Genomic DNA, 20,759 nt, shown 5'->3' on the forward strand with positions numbered 1-20,759 from the left:
CATCACAAGAAGAGGTATAAACATTAGTATGTTCTGGAAGTCACCTTAAAAAAAATGCTCAAGTTTGATGACACATAAAAATCTCCTGGAGGGACAGGAGCTAAAAGATAAAGACTGATGGCCCCCTGAGCCCTCAATATTAATAGAGCAATTGCCTGCTACAGCAGAGGTGGTAAAGCTCTGCATGGTCATTAGCACATGAGCTGGGTTTGCTTCCCTTCTAGCCCATGAAGGACTAGAAGTTCTGTCATACTCAACTGCAAGCAAAACCAGAAAATTGTGTCTCCGAAGAATTATTTTATTACTGTTCCCAAAAGACAGTTCTCCAACGGGCTTTCAAACCCATTAATCTGATCACTGAAAGGAGGAACAGGCAGTACTAAGTGGCTAGGAGAAAAGTATTTTGTGTACTCATAAAAAAAGATTATCTAAGTCTGCCCATGCCTCAGCCACACCTCGTCAGGCTGGTTTAGTTTTCTACCTCCAGTCACCACCAGCCGGCAGTGCAAAACTCCTCTCTTGATGGCCACTGTTTTTCCATTGCTGTTCCCTGGGGTCCAGATAACTGTCTATTTTTGGAGGGACAGACCTCCAAGGTCTTTGCAAAGGGCAGTTGGTGATATGCTGTACTCCTCTTATTCAAGGCCTTTGTTCAAGCAACAAAACATTTAACTCCTTCTTGCCTCATGTGTGCAGCTGTCTCTTGAGGACCCCCTGAATCTAAACAAAAAAATGGAAAAGGAAAAGAAAATATAATCATTAAATCAAAGAGTAACTAATATATTCTCTCCCTTTATTATGACAGTATATTTCCCAGGTGTTTTTTTTTTAGCTAATTTAATGTTCTATAAAGTCTATTCAAAGGAAGAATTTACACGATAGTAGGAACAGGGAAAGATCAGATTTAACACCACAGCTTTTAAATACAAAGATTTATCGTAGTTATAAGTTTTAAATAATTGGTTGATCTTATAAGATGCTGTTCAAAGCTGCACATGAAAGCTATTGGAAATACTCATTATACATCCCATAACAATAACGGTAGACTTATGAAAGTTATTACTGTTGTCAACTTAGCACATAAAAGTCAAGAAAGCATCAAAGATACATTTCTTCGGTATATAAACTAATCACATATTGAATTTAGGAATTTATTGGGGATGCATTAAGAACCTGATGTTTTGTCTCAGCTATCTCTAAGAATGTCATTATGCAGGTGTTAGCAGCTACTAACATGGAAAATATTAAAAAAAAAAAAAAGAGCAAGCTGCAGAACAGCTGGAACTCTCAACCCCTGCATCTCTCTTTCAGACTATCACTTTGGAAGATGTGACTTTCATCCTGCCTTTCCTCATTGCCTTGTACAAGGTTATGTTCAAGCTGGGGAAATCAGAAATCACCTCTAAGTCAAACAGTGTCTGAAATCTGCCCACAAATTGGTTCTCTTTCTCCAGCCTAAATTTCATAGCCCAAAGAATAACAGTGTCATTCTGGCACAAGTGATCAAAAGTTAGGAGAAGTTCATCCAGAAAGGGGTGGTGGTAAACTACATCAGCAGCCAAAATGTAGTCAAAGTGACAGGAAGACCTAGGAAAGTTCTTTTCCAGATCAATTCCCCAAGACAATTCTTTAACACGAGGCTGGTGCTTGCATTTCAGCTTTGTATTTTGGAGAACATTGTGCTGAAGGTTTCCCAGCAGTTCTGGCAAATCAGTGGCAGTCACAAGTGCACCTGTGACAGGGAAAAAAACAAAAGTAATCTTTGAATATACTTCAAGACTTGGGTAAAAGTCCATTCACAAAAGCCACTGCACAAGTGATTTTACCAGGTAGCTCTCACTGTGGGGAACAGAACACCGTAAATGCTCCCAGTAACTCATAGTCATTGTACTTACAATAAATATTTGGTTCCTGGCAGTTCTAACTCTACAGATTGCCATCTAAATGCAGCCAGGAATGGGTGGGGAGAAATCAGATACTTACTGAGTCTTGATATCACATTGGTTAAAAGTACAGTGATTAAGTAGGGCTTGAAAAATACTAAATGCTTACTCCAAAAAAAAGTCAGCATGAGATTTAAGCATTGCCTCATGTTGTTTCATTTTCACATAGTAAGAATATTTCTCAGACTGCAGAAAGCTAAGATTCTGTTAAAATGCAGAAGTCACTGATTTGGATTACTCTTGAGGAAGAATAGGCTACCATGAGAGGAAACACAATAGTCTCTGTAGCAGTAAAATCAAAGATCAGTTGCTGAAAGAAAATGCTGAACATAAACAGAAAGAATGTGTCATAGAATCACAGGATCTCAGGGGTTGGAAAGGACCTCTGGAGATCATGTAGTCCAACCTCCCTGCTGAAGCAGATTCACCTAAAGCATGTGGGACAGGAACAAGTCCAGGCAGGTTTTGAATATCTCCAGAGAAGATATTCTTCTCTGTGAAACCTGTTCCAGTGCTCTGGCACCCTCAAAGCAAAGAAAGTTTTCCTCATGTTGAGACAGAATTTCCTGTGTTCCCGTTTGTGCCTGTTGCCCCTTGTCCTACCACGGAGCACTACTGTCCTGACATCCAAGAGCTGTTTGGTCAATGGAAGGTGATGTACTGGTCATACCTACATCTGGCTTCATCTGGTTGCCACTGACATCCTGTGAGGCCACTGGTTTCGTATTTTGATCCCCTGTTTAACACTGTTAATGAAAACATTATCTACTAGGACCTCCTTCATTGTATCAATACAATCACAGCTTTACAGGAAAAAATAACAGAACAGGTTTCCAAACAAGTCTTTTGGAATTTACTTTTTCTTGCTCTTGGAACCTTTCAAACAATAGCGTTTTAGAGGAATTGAGCCACTTCCTTTGCCCTCCAGTCTTCATCTGAGAGATGTTTCCAAGAGCATAAGAGCAACGGCTGTACTCACCCAGTAAACTGGCTACTATGGAGACCAACCCAGTTCCAGCTCCAATTTCAATCACATTTTTGTCAACCAAATTGTATCGTTTAGAATTAGTTTCCAAAAAATAACACAGAACAAGAGCCTGTAGGGGAGGGAATCCATGAACATATTGAATAAATAAATGAATAAAACACTTCACTTAAAATGCATTGTCATTTAAAAGCATGCAAAAAAATTCTTTTGTGATTTCATGTCTCTTCAAATGAGCAATATTCATTCAAGTGCTGTCCCTAAAGGATCACAGCTCACTATGATCTTTGAGCTCTTTAGGCTGACAAAATAAATGCCACTACATGCCTTAATATAGGCTTGCAAAGCATTACAGCCAGAAGGAACAACTGCAATTATCTAATCTGTCACACTGCATAACATAAGCTATAAAATTCCAGTCAGCAATTCCTGCTTATAACTGCACTTACTTCTGGTTGAGCTAAAACATGTCCTTCACAACGACATCTTGATATAAGGACTGCTTGTAAAAGAAAATCCACAGTAACCCTCATTAAGCTCTTCTAATAGTTAATTATTTCTAACAATAATTAAGTACCATAATGATTCAAAAGGGACCAATAGATTTGCCCCTTTTCTTTCAGTTCAATTTTTCAGGTCTTCTGTGCTTACCTTGTTAAGCATAGCAAACCTTTACAGCAAACAAAGCCACAGAGCCCTCTACAACAGACTCTTTATATATGCAGTTATAAACTGTGACTAAGCTTCTTTAGCTCTTCTGTCCTGTCCCACACTGGGCAGTGAGTTTTAGTCCACTGTTGAAATAGAAATTGCTACTTTTATTTCTCTAACACCGGTAGTTTCCAGCTTGTCTCCAACACTTCTTCCCAGACTTACTTAGATAATGATACAGTCTCCATTGGCAAATACATATGATGGTTGCCACATCCTCTTGCAATACAGAAAAGGAAAGGCAATTATTAGTGGCTCAGTCTGGCACAGTAAAATTATGCTCTTAGTTTTACTTTTAATCAGTTAAGAAGTAGAAGGAAAGGAGAAGGAGGAATGTTGACCCAATGGACCCAATGTTGACATGCTAGAATTCAAACACAGTTTTTGCTCTCTACCTCTTCATTCAGAGCAAAAGAATAGAGTCTTTTTTGCAAACTTAGATATAGAAGTATCTCATAATCTACAAAGCTTTGATACAGGAATAAGTCTGTGAGCACCAGGACTAATTAAAGCCAGGTTCCTGAAGTTTGCATCTAATGATTAATTGACATTTTAAACCATATTATATTGAGATTTTTCTGTTAGTCCAACATATTCCTATAATTTCTTCCTTTGGAATTTTGCCATATTCTGTTGTAGAAACTGACTGGCAGGATCAAAATTTCTGTGGGCAAAATTAGAGAAACTTTGAAATCTGGCTTCCTTTCCATGAAACATGCAGAAACTTTATTTTCCTTAAAGTTTCTGCCCTCTTGACAAATTTTGGCTGAAATTTTTCAGAAGAGTTCAAATACTGCCGGATGGAACAAGAAAGGAGAATGTGAAGAGACACATATGGAAGGGTTGCCTTACTTCCACAGCTAAACTGGCTAAACCTTCCCAGGAAAAAAAAAAAATGTGCTTTTCAGTATCACCCATGATTTTGTGAGACTAATTTCCAGTCAGTGAACCTTTTCTCGAAGACATGCACTGAGGCCACCAAGAGATACAGTATAAATGACTTTTCCAGGTCTGCTAAGACAAGGAAAATTGTTTGCAGTACAAAACATCAGAGTACACTAACTCTCCTCAGCTGAACTATGGCCGTATTTCTTAAAATAGTACAATCCTAGGAAGCTGATGCCATTGGGAGAGAAATGGAACCTCTTGAGTTTTAGACCTCTCCCCCCTGTAGGGGGTCCTGAGATGGTTCTGTTTCAGGGATGTCTCTGACACACAAGTGTCAATGGTGCATCATGGCACCTTCCTGACTGTAGTGGTTTCTTTCACTCTTAATTATTTCAAAACAGTCTGTCAGCTGCATTGCACAGATTCAAAACCTTGAAGAAGGTTCTTTGCATGGTGGGCATGTTGATGGTTCTTACATCAAGAGCCAAGGACAATGGTTCTCTCCCACTAGATTTCTGGTTGTTTAAGAAACTGAAAGCTCCAGCTGAACCTTTTCCGCTGTCAGTGCTTTTACAAGGTAAATTTGTTTCTCACACAAGTAGGTTGAGTAGCTTCTATGAGTGCAAATACCTTGTGAGCTCATATCACAGCTGTTTCCGCAACCTGGATCTGCCTGCTATACATCTGTCTATATTTATAAAATATACAGAAATGTAATCATCCTAAGACTGCCATATTTCCTTCAAAATATGTTTATAATTGGCCAATAGGATCAAAAATTACCAGTAGGTGAGGAGGGGACACACGGTCATACGTCTTGTGTGACAGGGGCACAAACAAGAAACACCATTTAAGCTTTGAAAACCAGGAATCCATACAAACCAGGCTAAATTCAGGTTTAGGATTTACTGAATGCAGACAGAGAAGCAGAGAATGTTTTTCTTGGGTTTACAACATACAACAAAACATATTTTCATGCAAAAAAAAAGTTCAAGAAGACTCCAAAACTAAAAAATAACAATACTGCATAAATATTGTACCGATGGCCAGACGACTGCCCCATAACAATCAGTGGCTTCTGTAATTCTTATCTCATGGCCAGCAAAGTGAAAGCCTTCCCAGGCCTTATGAGTTATTACAGCAGGAAAAAAACGCCTTCTCATGATTTCTGCAACTGTCTGTTCAGCTTCTTTTTCCCCTGAAAGCAAAAGTATAAAAGTTCAAGCAGGCTGAGTGGACTGATAATGAAACAACAAATTTATAAAAAAAAAAAAAAAAAAAAATTATTTGGAAGCAGGAATGTGTATTACATCTGTGAATCAAAATATATTTCACCATTAATGGTTAGCATGATACATGTGAAGTCTCCTGAATTCTAATTGAAGTTTTCAACTTATGACTAAATTCTTTCTTTCTTGTTTTGCTGAAGAAGTCAAGTTCCTAAAAAATAAAGAAGTGGAATGTTACCATATATTGCTTTCCATTTCAGTAATCGAAAAGAATTTTTTTTGACCTCTTTTTCCCTTCAAGAACAGCTGCCCTAGTGTAGACACTCATGGTCTTATGTGTTCAGATTTTTTATTATTTCCCATATCCTTTTACTGTTCACTTTCCCCACATTATGGTTCTCTTTGACAGTAAACAAAAGGAGCCACAGTATCATTTATAAGTCTGTCACAAAAGTTGTGAAACAGATCCTAGCAACACAAATTATGACAGACAGGAGTGAAAGCACCAGTGTTGTCGGGAAAGCTTATCCACCCACCCCAACAGAGCCCTGTCAGAGGGATTCTTTCCAGTTGGCTTGATATCCTGAATGCCATCCCTGTTGCTAAGCAAAGGATATTTATGATAGCTAACATAATCCTGGATAACTCTTCTAACAGGAGAGGATTCATTCTTTTTTAGCTGAATGCCAAGTCAGTTTCAGTTTTGTCATCATCACATAAAGCTGCACCACAATGTTACAAAAAGAAAAAAAAAAAAAAAAATTGCAAGTGAAGCTGTCCAGAGTATTTTAGACTTCTCAAAGTCTAAAATCATTCCAAGTTTTCACAGGAAATTTCCTTTCGCAGCCAACTATGATCTCTTGGCCGATTAGCTAAAGTAAAACATGTTTACAAGCTACACCTCCTAGAAAGCACATTAGAGATTTAGATAACTGGGTTACCATCTTGTACAAAGCAGAGTTTCTGTATGAAGCCCACAGTTACCACTGCAATCAAAGCTACCAAGATTGGGATCTGCACAGAAACTGCAGGCCCAGTGGCTATTAAAAATCAAAACATTTATGTTTTCATCAGCATAAAATACATCGGCATACCAAAGATTCTTCACGTTTTCTTCCCCCTCACATCACTGCAGTCAGAGGACATGATGGCCCCAAGTGCTGTTATTTGCTCTGCCATACGCCACAGGATTTTTATTGCCACTACCTGTCGTCGAAGTCTCTCTCCCTTACTCCTGATAGAAGGACCAAGGAACAAAAGCAGCGGCAAACAAAGAAAGAGGTGATACCAAACGAAAACATATCAGGAAGATGCTCAGGGTCTGTTAGACAGTGCTTTAAGCTTAGAACTCATCTTACCCTAAACATCAGAGGAAACTAGAGAATAGCAACAAACAAGAAAGAAAAAGCAAAAATGTTCATGTTCAATCTTATTATGTTGACACTAAGATATAAGCTGAAAGTTTAAAAAAAAACAAAACAAAAAACACCAACAAAAAAAACCCCCACAAACATAGTAATCCAAGAATTTACTGGGGAGGGAGAACCCTAATCATGAGATACAGCAAAATTAAAAATAATGTAATGCATATGCTACTGGAAAGATATAAGCAGTATAATTTTATAAAGGTAACTTAAATATAACAGTCAACATTGAAACTATAGTATTTTAAGATGTTAGGAAATCAGAAGTATGTGGCAGCCCATTACATCTTCTGCAAGCCTCTAATGTTAAGTTGAGAGAAAACACATGTGTCATTGTGCCTGCAAGCAGGGAACTCTGCACAAACATGAGTTAAGCACCAGAGAAATGCTGCTCCAGGGCAAAATTAATCTTTTCTTATGAAAGAATTAATATGAAGCTGTCTTATTACACAAATTGTAAGTGTATTTAATATATCATCCTGTTTCCAGGCATACCAGATATAGCCTGCTTTTAATCTTCTCTGATTGCTTAGAGCAGTCTGATCTTGTTTTGTGATCAGTACTAGCTGTGGAAGTAAAAAGCTATTACTTCTATTACCCAGCAATTACAACCATTTTTCTTGATTCTTCCTCCCTTGACATCTGTTTTTGATCCAACTTTGTTGGGAAGCCGTAACTTATTAAAGTCTTAACTTCTAAAACTTCTGCCAGAAGAGCTATAATATTTAGCAGTATCACAGCTACCCCTCTAGTGCTCAATAAACATTTCCCACCTATTCCCTGTATTATCAGCAACCTTTCTGTTTAAGGCTTGCGTGGCACCTACAGTAGCAGAGTTTATAGGCTACTGCTCCCCACCCGAGCTAAACTGTCCATACGCCTGCAAAAAGAATCCCAAATCTGCTGATTAATAACACCTCTTACATCTTTGGCCATCTTATCTCGTTAGTAATCTCCCAGGTGGGTTATCTGGAGTTCACATAACTTTTATATTTCAGTCTTCCCCTTAAGATGATCTTACTATTCTGGATAATCAAAAATGATATAGGTTTCATCAGAAACATCATCTGGTAGGGTTCAAATTAGGGTTTCAAAACACTAATTAGAAATTTTATTGGGACCAGGATGCTAATGATTCTGATGAAGAGTGCTGCCAAAATAAGGAATGCAGACTTTTAGGCAGATTTACTTACTTACATACAAGTTTCCCTTCATACTGCAAAAGGCACCCTTCTATTTTCTGCCTTGTATCTTTCAGAATAACTAAGCTCCTTGTGGAACTGCACAAAAGGAAAGAAAATTTTTCTGTAACCGCTTTCAGAGCAGTCAGAAAAATAATGAACAAGTGGGAAATCTTTCAAGCAACATGAAAATTACCAAAGTAAGCAAAATCCAAGGGAGATGAAGTCTTAATACCTGCAAACATTGAGAAAGTTCTGTTGGTACTTTTATCAAACTAGTTTCTTGATAGTAGATATAAAAACCTTATAGAAAGATATTCTCCTTGAAGTGTTTATCCCTGTGTTAATCCATATTCTCTTGTTCAGGAAGGAAAAATTCTGGGAATTACAACTCATTTAATTGATTTTAATGACATTTTAACACAGCAAAAGCTGCCTCATCAGTAGTATAAAATACAGTCAGATAAAATAAAATAAATACGGTCAGATGAGAAGAGGAGGCTTGACTGACCGGCTTTCAATTCTTTTAAGAATGGAAGTGCATAACGGGCATTTCCAGCAATCCTACTCAAGCACCCATACTAAACTGTCAGAACTTCCTCCATTTGACTCAGTTTGACCAGGTAGGTTTGCTCTCAACACTTCTTGTGTGGTGTAGAGAGGCATGAAAGTGGTATATACATAGAATTATTTTCTTCAGCCTATTCATATCTTTGCATGAGGATGTATACACAGAAACCACTGGACTTTCAGGTGCTAGACCTTATTTACATAAAGATGAGACAGTCTGATCTTGTTCAGGTAACATACAGAAATTTGAGATAATGTTTGTTAGTGAAACAGATAGCGCTCCTTTGGTCTCAAACTTGTGTTCACAAAGAAGCTCCCATCTATAGATGCCCCAAATTCTTCTTGAAAAAGCATTTGAATGCCTTTAAGTTTTTTGAGATTTCTCCCTAATAGGTTAATTTCTCACAGTGTTCTTTGAAATATTTCAGGTAAAGTATTGTTTATCACAAAAGTCTAATGTCTTTGGAATACGTTTTTTGAACTCCCTTGATTTTAACTTAATATCAGGGCTGAGGGAGGAAAGTCATATACTGCTGACACATCTTATACTATATCAACCACATCATTAAGAAACAGCATAAACATCATTCTCAGAGGCAAAGCAATCATTGTTACTACAATTGAAATGTGAACATAGTTTTCCAAAGAGATGTACTAAATCATGTGGAAGACTGGAGTTGTGAAGTCAGTAGCAGGTTAGAGAACTGTGTGTCAAGCTGCAAAATCTCGTGTAGGGAACCAGAGGACTTTGCTGACACATTCAAATGTCAAACGAAATGGTTTATTTTAGAACAAAACCTAAAGAAAAGGATAGGATGTGAGATCTGCTGAGACAGAGTTGGAGAATTCCTTCAAGTGAGGAAGGGAAAGTAGAAGTAAAATACCAGAAGATAGATTAGGTCAGAAAAGAGTAAGTTGCAAACTGCAGCATCTTTTCCTTTAACAGTGAAGCAAATCACACGAGTGAGCCTTAGGCTATCTTTATTGGCACACTTTTTGCTAAGAACGAGTAGAAACGGAACCTGTTTAGAAACTTGCTGCACGATCAGCTGTTCCCCTTATAACAATTGTCACATAAAATCATGCTTGGGAGTACACAGCTCTATCGGGAAACAACAACCTTAAAATTCGGCCAGGTATCTTCCATCAAAATTAATAGCATATGTTTAATCTCTCACTGCATAACAAATGATACTGCCTACATTAATGATGAATAAAAAGGGAACAGAAATAGGCACGTTAAATGGCACTAAATGCAGGAAAAGCAGCAGAAATAAGGGAGAATGAAATGCAGGAAAAGCAGCAGAAATAAGGGAGCTGAATTAAAATTCTAAAAAAAAAAAAAAAAAAAGGGAACAGAAATAGGCACGTTAAATGGCACTAAATGCAGGAAAAGCAGCAGAAATAAGGGAGCTGAATTAAAATTCTAAAAAAAAAAAAAAAGACACCACTATCTAGATTCCTGACTTTAATGTGGCTGAAAATGGAAGTAAAATGACCCTTCCACATAAAAGCTGTGAAGAATATACTAGCAGTCAAGAAAGTATCATTTTCAGACTCATTCACAAATAGTACACTGAGTAACAAAACATCATTCAAGTACTTCACTAATGGATTAGGACAGCATTAATTCAGAAGCAACAGTTTCACCCTATGATTTATGAAACCAACCTACAGGGGAAAAATACAGATTCATCTCTTTCAAGTGCTTGCTTGACCCTACTTAATCTCTTGAGGTCATATGGTGTCACAGCCCAAGGTGATAAGGAAATAAGACCCAGCCACCTCCTGCTTTGATGAATCTTCTCCAACTGGCAAAAGGAATGAAATCCAAGCCTTCAGCATGAACTTGACCTGACAAAGTTCAGCCTTACAGCAACATATTCTCCCTTCTTCAGGAGCAGTATACTCTCACCTGTAGAGTTTAGATTTAAAATGTACCTTTTACACTTGTATTTGCAAATGTTTTAAGAACCATGTATCAATAGCCATGAAGATGTACATGGTTACTCTAAGACTTCTCACCAATTGCCTCTGAGTTGGATGAATACAGGAAGACTACCTGTGCTGACATTACCGATTCAGTAATGCATGTAAGAAAATTCCAAGCATTCATGATAGCCAGAACTCTTCAAATCTCCCCATTGTGGACACACAGAACTGGAGTCATCCAAAGTAAAGATTCAAGAAGTATTTTATATATATTATATATACATTATATATACAATATACATTACCTATATTACTTAGACATCTGTGTTCATAAAATAGCAATATATATATATCACAGCATCAAGAAGTTACCTGCACAGAGGGGGACAGGGAACAGATCTGCAACCAGTTCTGTAACTGTAAGAGATGACTGAAGAGAGCTTACTTTATTACACTGATGGGAATCATCAGAACGTAGCCCTGTGAATCCATCTGGGTATTTCCAATGGCTCAGAAGAATTTTACCCCAAATCTACATTACGTCCCAATTCTAAGGGACTCTGGAGTCTCACAATTTTACTGAGTTACTGACACCTCAGGGTCAGAGCCCTGGTCTTGCAAGCATTACAGATGACTCCATGGAAATATACACAATTCTGAATCACAGAATAGTCCTGAATTTCCAGGTGGTATCACTTCATTTTGTTCCACTGATTTCTATGTCATTCTACTGCAGCCTGAGGACCCTTAAAGAAAGGGATCACGAGGGAAATCTAATCATGCCCTTAACTTTCCAGAAGTCAGATGTAACCTACACCTTTCTAAGAATATAAAACAAAGTACTGTTCCAATACTTACCTAAACCACCCAGTTAATTTTCCCTTCATTCATCCCTACCTACAAAGAGGGCAGGCATTCCAGGACATTCATTACAAGCTCAACCTGCTGAAGTGATGGCAATGACGAGGTATATTATATTGATTAACGTCAGGGTAATATAATGCTTGAAACTTTACACTTTGAAATGCAGAAATACAAAACTGCCACCCACGAGCCGCTTCTTCTCAGCCAAGGGACAAGATGCACTTAGGTCAGAGCATGAGGAGACAAGAACAGCAGAGGGGTATGCTCACAGTATCCAGTCTGTGTATTTACACTGGTTTGAGAGGTGCATTTTCAATTTGAAATTCACACCACTGATATCCCAGCCCCATCCAAGTCATGGGTCTTCCAATACCATTAGAAGGCTGAAAATAGAAGTATCATAGTCAGATTATCTGATGACCACATAATGAATTCAAATGTGCCAAGTATTTCCCTTGTTACTTCATCATGTTTGTTTGTCATTGAGAACACCTTCAGGTCTAGGCTCAGCACCTATTTAATCCCTAAAAATGACTAGATGATTTCCCTTTGCAAAAGCAGACTGTGTTCTTAAATTAGATGGTCTAATGTACATTATAAAAGGCTGACAGCCAATTTCCTGATGCATGGGAAGACTCTGGGTGAGTAATTTAGACACTGTAAGCCATTGTCTAGTCTAATCTTTCACATCTCTTACCTTGCCCAGTCAAGAGGGCTTTGTCCCACTGAAAGCTCTTACTTCCTTGTAATGACGTGCCAGAACACGCCAGGTACCACAGCCAGTGGAACAGAAGGGACTCAACAAAATGCCTATCAATTTTCCCCTACCAATAATTCTGTTTTTCTAAAATATTTCTGTGAGGAGAGGACCTAAAAGGAACCTAACAACACCAACCCGTGCTAACATACCACCTTTTTTGTGTGACAGTTGAGAAATATATAATTTATTGTTGAAATGCAGCTACTGCAAAGGGGAAAGATGTGAAAACAGGAAAGACACAGGAGGCAAGAATATGTTACAGATGCATGCTTTGGTTATTTCAGTGCTGCCTCAAACTTCTGCTCTATCCATACACAAGAAGTTTCCATTTGAGTTTAGTAGTGTCTCCAGCAAAAGCAGGTCTACTTGCTGGGCGAAAAGGAAAAGAGAAGCGTTTACTGATGTTTACTATACTATTTGAATGCTGCCACTTGCAAAAAAAAGGGATCAGAGATAAGTTACTATAAGATAGACAAGAATTACATTCAGAGAAAAGGTATTTTTAGACTATTTTGATTTGCTGTGAAGGTGTAGTTTAGCTCTAGTCATTCCTAAATTGGGTTATAGTCAAGTCTTATTCCACACTACCTCTTTTACTCTTTTTTTGTTTGGAGACAGCTTATTGCCTAACAAGAGGGGTAGAATCTGAGTTCTGATCTTTCAGGTCAATCCTGCAACAAAGAAAAAAAAAAAATGTAGGTAACTAATGGTGTGACTTCCATGAGTTTGAGGGGACGGAGAGTTAATGCTTTTGAGATAAGCATTGATATAAGAGCCTGTTTGGTTGCCTTTGTTTTTTTAAAGATAGCAGCATAATTCAAAGCTAAGAGACAAAAAAAAAGAGGAAGATGAAAGAAGGGAAGGCAGGTAGTGGGAAGATACAGTAAAAGTGTCATTTATATATAGTATAAATAGTATAACCAGCACTGCTAATTGCAAAGTCCAACATATAAAGAATAGTTCAGCATTTTAAACACTCAGAAAGTGGAGGAACTGAGAGCTGGACTTTCCTCAGAAGGATTCAAATTCCAACTCGCTCACTCAAGGGGTGTGTTCCAGTGCTTGCCCTCCCCTCCATCACCACCAGAGCTGGACCATCAGGAGAACCAGGACTGCAAGAATCATGCTAGAAGGACAGCAAGCAAGGAAAAACCCATCTATGAACTGGGAACTCAATTGTGATTCGGCAGGCTTGGGCTCCCCACTCTTGTCCCAGAATGTTTCTCAGATTTTGTAGCAAAGTCTTTGAAGTTAATAGAAAAGTGTCAGTGGGGAAGGGAGTGAGAAAGTTAAGAAGCGTCTTTAGAAGTAACCCATGAAATAGGAATGAAAGACTAAGTCACTCCCTCTTCCAGGCTGGGTATCTTAACTTCTAAGTTACAGGGTTAGGCTGTGTCTCACTTGCCTCCATTCCAGCTATATCCCACTTAAGGCACCTTTCTGGACTCTACCCAGAGACTTGAAATGATGGCAGGAACTGCCATCAATTAGGACAACTGTCAAGCAGGGTAAGAAGAAGGAGTGTGTCCCTTCTAAAATGCCAGGAGGTATGTGAAGGTTACTAGGTCAGCATTTTCTCAGATATTTATGGATTAAAAACTGAGCCCTGGCCAAGTGAAGGGAGATGATGAAGTGTCAAGGACAAGGACGCCTTGCAAATTTGCTCTCCTCCTTTTGTCTCTGAGATAAAATTATTCTGGAGTGAATATAAATAATGAAACTGTGGTAAAATAACTTAGTATCCCAAGAAATGAAGATGGGAGCGGCAGAATATGATCTCAGAAAAGTTTAGCCAAGGAGAGTTGGAGCTAATGAACAAGAAAAATCAAGAGAAGAAAGACAAGAGATATCTAATGATGCTGGTGTGATGGAGAACCAATTGGATAAAGACACCAGAGGAAAGATGAGACTGGGTGAGAACCTACCTGTAAGCTGAGAACCAGTAGTAATGGGAATCATGAACAAGAACAAGGAGTTTTAAGCTGGAGAACTTGTGACAAGCCAGTAAAGAAGGAAAGGGCAAGGCACTAAATATAAAGAGCTCAGACTGGAAACTGCAGAGAAAGTCAACTGGAATAAGAAACCTCAGAAACAGAGATTGAGCCTGGGTAAGTGAAGTTAACGAACGGGGAATGGGGAAGGTGGTAGAGGAAAAGGATGAGAACAAGAAAGGCACAAGCTCAGGATGACTGAGCAGGTAAGTCTCCCTGCAGCAGGTTCAGCACCCTTCACCTCCAGAACCCGGCATGGAATTTAATATGCCAAAGACTGCTATCAGATGAAACTGTAAAGATATCCCATTTTCCATTGGTGTTTCCTCATCCTCTTAAACTAGTGTTTCTAGACATGAAAGAGAACCACTGCTATTGGTATCAACGCAGTTACTCTGTTAGCTAATTGGAACATATTCCTGCGTTTGATCTGAAGATTCTTCCCTATGGACTAATTTGTCATATATTGACCTAACGTCCCAGAAGCCAATTTCTTTTCATAATTCAAAAGCTAAAAAAAAAAAAAAAAAAAAAAAAAAAATCACATGAAGACTCACTGCTCCCCGCCCTGAATCCTGTGTGAAGAGAGTAACCAGATTAGACAGCCAAGGTTGCAGAAGCGTAGAAATGCTTGTGCAACTTTACCTCAGCTCTTGTACACTACAGAATACAGAATTGCAGTCATCAATATTTCAGTTTTTAGTAGTTCTACCTTTAATATTTATGCTCCTAGATATTTCTTCCCCTGACAATCATACTGCATTGCATAGGATCAACTTGAGCTCTTTGTTCAAATTAGAATGACACAATAGGAAAGGAAATTGCATTAAAGGAAAACTCCAGGCTGAGGCATTTGAACAGTGCTTTGTGGAACAGCAATCTACACCAACCCCTATCGGCCGTCTTCTTGTGCAATGTCAGCTTTCCAAAGAAGGTGATTAGTTTGGGGTACTTTAAAAAAAAGTATCTGAAGGCAAGATAATACACAGTAATTAAAGTATTGCAGTCACGCCCAAAGCTCCACCTTGCCTCGCTGAACAGGTAGGAAAGCATACCTAGGGGCCAAGCTCTCTTGAAAAAGCAGAAGCCCCAAATCCTGGCTCTGCATGGACCAAGACTCAGCTGAGATGTTAAAGAAAAATATTACGAAAATTATCATAATAAAAAAACCCTTCCTTCTTTCACCGTCAGCTGTAGACCATAACTAGACCTCATCCCAAAACAACACACGCACTTGCCCTGAAACCTTGTCTACTCCTGATGACCCCTAAAAAGGAGATTACTCGTGGGGCTTTAGAATCTTGAAAGCTGTGCAGCCACAAACTTGCTTAGGAGAAAAAGCTGCCAACAGCCCCTGAAGGTATTTGAAAATTAGATTAGAGGCTGTCTAGACAGAAACTAAGCTTGTAATAACCAATTCTCCCTAATTGACGCCCCGCAAACAAACCTCTCCTGAATAGCTTGATCATAGTCACGGCTTCATTCCCTGGAAGCGGTGGCAGGCAGGATGCCAGGAGCTGGTAGGAAACTGCCGGGACCGGAGCACGCCAGCACAGCAGATACTTACTGCATAGCTAGAATACTACAACAGCGCTATCTGTTGTATTTTCTGTACAAGTGCCATAAACAGAATTCTTCAGAAAAAAAAAAAAATGAATGAGAGGACAGCCCGCTGTCAGCAAGACACCATGTTCGCCATGCTTAACAATATTCCTAAGTGCAACAAGAAAACACAGAGAAATAAGAAACGTTTTACCTTCTTGTCTTTCCAATTCTCTTATCAGCTCGTTTTGTAGATGATTATGTTGTGGTGACGTCAAATCCATACTGTACCACAAAACCTGGGAGAAACACAAGCCTGCCTGAATAGATGACTTTATTTCTTTTTCCTCACATAACACCTCACCAAAAAACAAATTAAATTATTTTTACATTTATTATGCTATAATTTACTTCTCTTGATCATAAAGACATGTAGACACCTAAATATCAATATTCAAAGCATAAAAGAATCAGAAGCAGCAAACTAGTTCAACTGTTCTACTCTCAGAGGGGAAAAAGCAAGCAGATTTAAAAGAAAAAAAAAAGAGAGAAAAGCTTTGCTAAACATTTAAAACTATTTCATGACATTTTAAAATTAGAATAAACTCAAATCAGGGTTGGCAGGCTTATAAATGATTGAAAGGAATGGTAGCAACAAATGTCTGAAAAAGAAGAAAAATTGTACCAAAGGGATCTAATCTTGTTTGAATTAATTGGTGTGGAAGGGAAGGAAACAACCTATTAGTAAAAAGTTACACATGAGAATAAGTAGGAAGCAGGAGCTCTAGATAACATGCAGGACAGAGTATGTATGTGGCGATATAAACAGACACACAACATGCAGACTCAGGAGAAAAAAAGTAGTAGGAAAAGGATGACAGAGAAAAATACAGGTTTTGGCTGTCTGCAGAAAAGCAGACAACCCATTGTCTCCAATTCTTCATATTTTACAATCGGAAAAACACTAAGTTCACAGAAAAAAACAAATCACTGCTCTGATAATTTTTAAAGCTCTTACACTCTTATATGGAAATTTGACTATTTTTTGCAGGAATGCTTACAAGCAGCATACAGTTAATAATCTACAGACATCCAAACACCCAGTAGGGATGCAATTAAATAAGGCAGTGGGTGAAGGAGTATCACTACCTGTTACAAAAAAAAAAAAACCTAGACTAAAAAAACCAGAGTAAAAATTCTGAATACCAAGAAAACTTCCTCACAGTGCAGCCTTCGACAGGTTTTCCCCTCGAGACTTCAGATGAAAAAGGACAGCACAGAACAGCCCTGCCTTGTTAGAGAGGATGCACCATACTCTCTTGACTTCACCCTAGAAAAAGCATACAGGTTTAATGTTCAACCTTATCATCACAGTGCCAGCAGCCATTAACCTCTTTGAAGGTGAAACATAACTTAGGGGGCTTCTAGACGTCACTGTAACTCTTCTAGAGCAAAAGTACCGCTATTATATTCATGTCTATCTATGAACTTTGCAATAGTTAACATCTTCATGTGGGGAACAGAAGAGAGATCCAACGGGATTCAAAGTCTTTGTGTGCATCTTCAGAATAACAAGTAGCATAGGAAACTACCGGGACATTAGGCAGTAAATGTTACACACATCCATCAGCTTGTCAGCTACCTCAGAAGCATAATAAAAGACAAATTTTCTTTCCCATTAAAAGACACAAAAAAAAAAAAAAAGAGTTAATAATGAGTCCTTTTGCATTCTGAAGGACAAGCAACGTTGCACTACAAAGATCATCCTAAAAAGGATTTTTGTATTTCGTGGTCCTCTACTTTCTTTTTTTTTTTTCTTTCTAAAAGCAGCCTTTGAGGGACACTGAACTACACAGCAACCCCTCTGATTTTAAAGACATGAATTCAGGAGTCTTACACGCAGCTAAACAGCGCAGGACAACTCAGTTGCTGAATTATGCTGCTTAAACTAAATGACGCTAAGTAATTTAAAGACACAGACACTGGCATCCGCTGCGTTTCAGCCCACATTACCTGAATCTCTCCACGCTTTCCAAAGATGGGACTCCAACAGAGAAGTCCTTATCTGCCCGGCCGTTTCCCTCCTGGGCAGCCCCGGGGCAGGAGTGCGCTCCGAAGTGGTGTCACACGCTGCCAACATCCCCACTCCAGCAGCAGTAACTCATAAATCCCGACAGCTGCGGCAGGAGCGCAGCCCGGGCACCACGCGCCCGTGTCCCTTACGTAAGGGAGCACAGATTTCATAACACCCTGTCAATGGAGCTCCAACCTACAAAGTAACCAACTTTGGAGTATTTCTATTTTTTTTTTTTTTTTTTTTTTACAAAAATAAGATAGTGGCCCAGCGTTGGTAACCACTAAATCATAAAATGGTTTGGGTTGGAAGTGCCCTCAAAGATCATTGAGTTCCAACCCCCCTGCCATGGGCAGGGACACCTCCCACTAGAGCAGGTTGCTCAAAGCCCCATCCAGCCTGGCCTTGAACACCTCCAGGGATGGGGCATCCACAGCTTCTCTGGGCAACCTGTTCCGGTGTCTCACCACCCTCAGAGTAAAGAGTAACCGAAAAGCTAAATATCATTCTTCAAAGTCAAAGGCTCAGAGGGCAATTTGAAAAGGGGCAGGGGCGCATTTGTGGCAGGGGTATATAAACACATGCTCACGCTGGAATGCAGAGCTGTAACAAGGTACACAACCCCCAAATCCTAGCCCATTTTATAGCCAAATATTCATTAAGACAACTGTCAACATGCATAAATATACACCTACCACTCCTCTTTTGTGCACGAGAAGTGCATTTGCTCAAGAGATCACATAGAATCACAGAATTGTCTAGGTTGGTTGGACTAGATGATCTTAAAGGTCCCTTCCATCAACCTAACTGCGACAAAACCAAAAAAAAACCATCACTAAACCATGTCACTAAGCACTATGCCAACCTGCCTTCTGAACACCTCCAGGGATGGTGCCTCAGCCACTTCCCTGGGCAGCCCGTTCCAATGCTTAATAACCCTTTTGGTGTAAAAATGTTTCCTAATATCCAGCCTGAACCTCCCCAGGAGCAACATGAGGCCATTTCCTCTTGTCCTGTGACTTGGTAGAAGAGACCGACCCCCACCTCTCTACAGCCTCCTTTCAGGTAGTTGTACTTCCTGTCATGGGAACAAACACCATTATCTTTAAGGCTTCTCTTATTTCAATTGTAATCAATTCAGGACAGGAACCGTCTCTTACTTTACACGGTTTTTAGCAAAATTAGACTAGACTGGGGTTTCTAGGTGCCATTGAAAAATAATTAATTTCTGTCCAAGAACACTAAACAAGCCTGAGAGAGAACTGGAGGTCTCTGCTTCACCAGACTTGGCAGAAGACATTAATAGGAGCTCTGCTACATTTAGAAACTATCAAACAAATCACCGAGACCCAATCTACACTTCTAAAGCAAAATTCAGTAATACTAATGAATGATTTACAAAACGCTGCTGTAAACTGGCTGCACAGGCTGAAAATTTTCTTAAAATACGATAATTTTTTACAAAATTAGTATCAAAAGTGATAGTTTCTGCCTAGTGAACACTGTACATGAAGTATTAGACTCTGCAACTGTAAGAGCTAAACCCTACCCAGTACACCTCAGCCCTTCATCCTGCTAGGGGAGGCCAATGTTTCATACAAAACTGAGTTGTATGGACTTGGACTTTGAAACAACGAAAAGTTAAGTAGAAATATTAAATGAGAAGACAAAAGAAGCAAGAAAGAGGACTAAAAGGTAAGAACGCAAGTACAACTGGGCAGCATTCAGTGCTTTTCCATCTTAATCCATAGGAGCTATAGATAAATTCTACAATCATTCAGAGCGACAGGTGAGATGGGAGAGGGGAAGAGTGAGCCTAATTGTTTCTCTCCCAAATTAATCCAACAGAAGCGCTTCAACCAGTGGGCGTCTCTGAACATCACTTTTGCAGACAAATCCTCTGGACATGGTCATGTAACATGTAACTCCAAGTCCAGAAACCTGATATTTACATTCAGAACATAAACAATTACGGCACCTCAGATTATACAAGGACTTACTGTGCTTTTTGATTTTCCATGAGATTTTGAGGGCTTACACTGCCTCATGAATGGTTCAATAATCAACAAAACTTTCAAGACAGGCATAGCGAAGCAAACAAGGAAAATAGCATGAAGTGAACTAATTGAACAGACATCACATTTTGGCTCAATTTTAAAATTTCAAAACAGAGAACACCTGATATTTACATTCAGAACATAAACAATTACGGCACCTCAGATTATACAAGGACTTACTGTGCTTTTTGATTTTCCATGAGATTTTGAGGGCTTACACTGCCTCATGAATGGTTCAATAATCAACAAAACTTTCAAGACAGGCATAGCGAAGCAAACAAGGAAAATAGCATGAAGTGAACTAATTGAACAGACATCACATTTTGGCTCAATTTTAAAATTTCAAAACAGAGAGCTTGTATCAAGTCCAATCTACTTCTACTTGAGTAAATGCTACAATTATTTTTTTTCATTGGTTAAAATCCCTCCTATTTAAGTTCTGGACACAAAATGCACGACAAATACTTGACAAATATGGATAATTTATTTTTTTTTAACTTGTATCAAGTCCAATCTATGTCTACTTGAGTAAATGTGCTACAATTATTTTTTTCATTGGTTAAAATCCCTCCTATTTAAGTTCTGGACACAAAATGCACGACAAATAC

General features: G+C 38.8%; 1 protein-coding gene across 5 annotated transcripts; it reads right to left on the minus strand.

The window, feature by feature from the left end:
* Nucleotides 1-277: 277 nt before the first annotated feature.
* LOC106889323 (protein-lysine methyltransferase METTL21E-like) lies at nt 278-18,169 on the minus strand. 5 transcript variants are annotated; one of them, XM_014944234.1, is made up of 7 exons: nt 18,034-18,169; nt 17,227-17,350; nt 16,235-16,319; nt 5,568-5,725; nt 2,923-3,040; nt 1,588-1,732; nt 278-720 (listed from the first exon to the last, which is right to left on the minus strand). In XM_014944234.1, the coding sequence occupies exons 3-7, from the start codon at nt 16,302-16,304 to the stop codon at nt 669-671; spliced, it is 543 nt and encodes a 180-aa protein (XP_014799720.1). In that variant the 5' UTR covers nt 16,305-16,319; nt 17,227-17,350; nt 18,034-18,169; the 3' UTR covers nt 278-668. The 5 variants fall into 5 exon arrangements, with proteins under 5 accessions (XP_014799720.1, XP_014799719.1, XP_014799717.1 ...); XM_014944233.1 differs by having other exon boundaries at nt 1,401-1,732; XM_014944231.1 differs by lacking the exon at nt 278-720 and having other exon boundaries at nt 727-1,732; nt 17,244-17,350.
* Between the last annotated feature and the right edge of the window lie 2,590 nt (nt 18,170-20,759).

The sequence above is a fragment of the Calidris pugnax genome, unplaced genomic scaffold (assembly GCF_001431845.1).
Source record: "Calidris pugnax isolate Ruff unplaced genomic scaffold, ASM143184v1 scaffold69, whole genome shotgun sequence".
NCBI classification, from domain to species: Eukaryota; Metazoa; Chordata; class Aves; order Charadriiformes; family Scolopacidae; genus Calidris; species Calidris pugnax.

Bases quoted from the DNA above. Each gene is read 5' to 3' on its own strand.
- LOC106889323 (XM_014944231.1), bottom strand. From the start codon at position 16,304: ATGGATTTGACGTCACCACAACATAATCATCTACAAAACGAGCTGATA. The intron at 5,726-16,234 runs GTAAAACGTTTC...TTTTGCTTTCAG, and splicing joins AGAATTGGAAAGACAAGAAG to GGGAAAAAGAAGCTGAACAG. The intron at 3,041-5,567 runs GTACAATATTTA...CCTCCCCTACAG, and splicing joins GGGCAGTCGTCTGGCCATCG to GCTCTTGTTCTGTGTTATTT.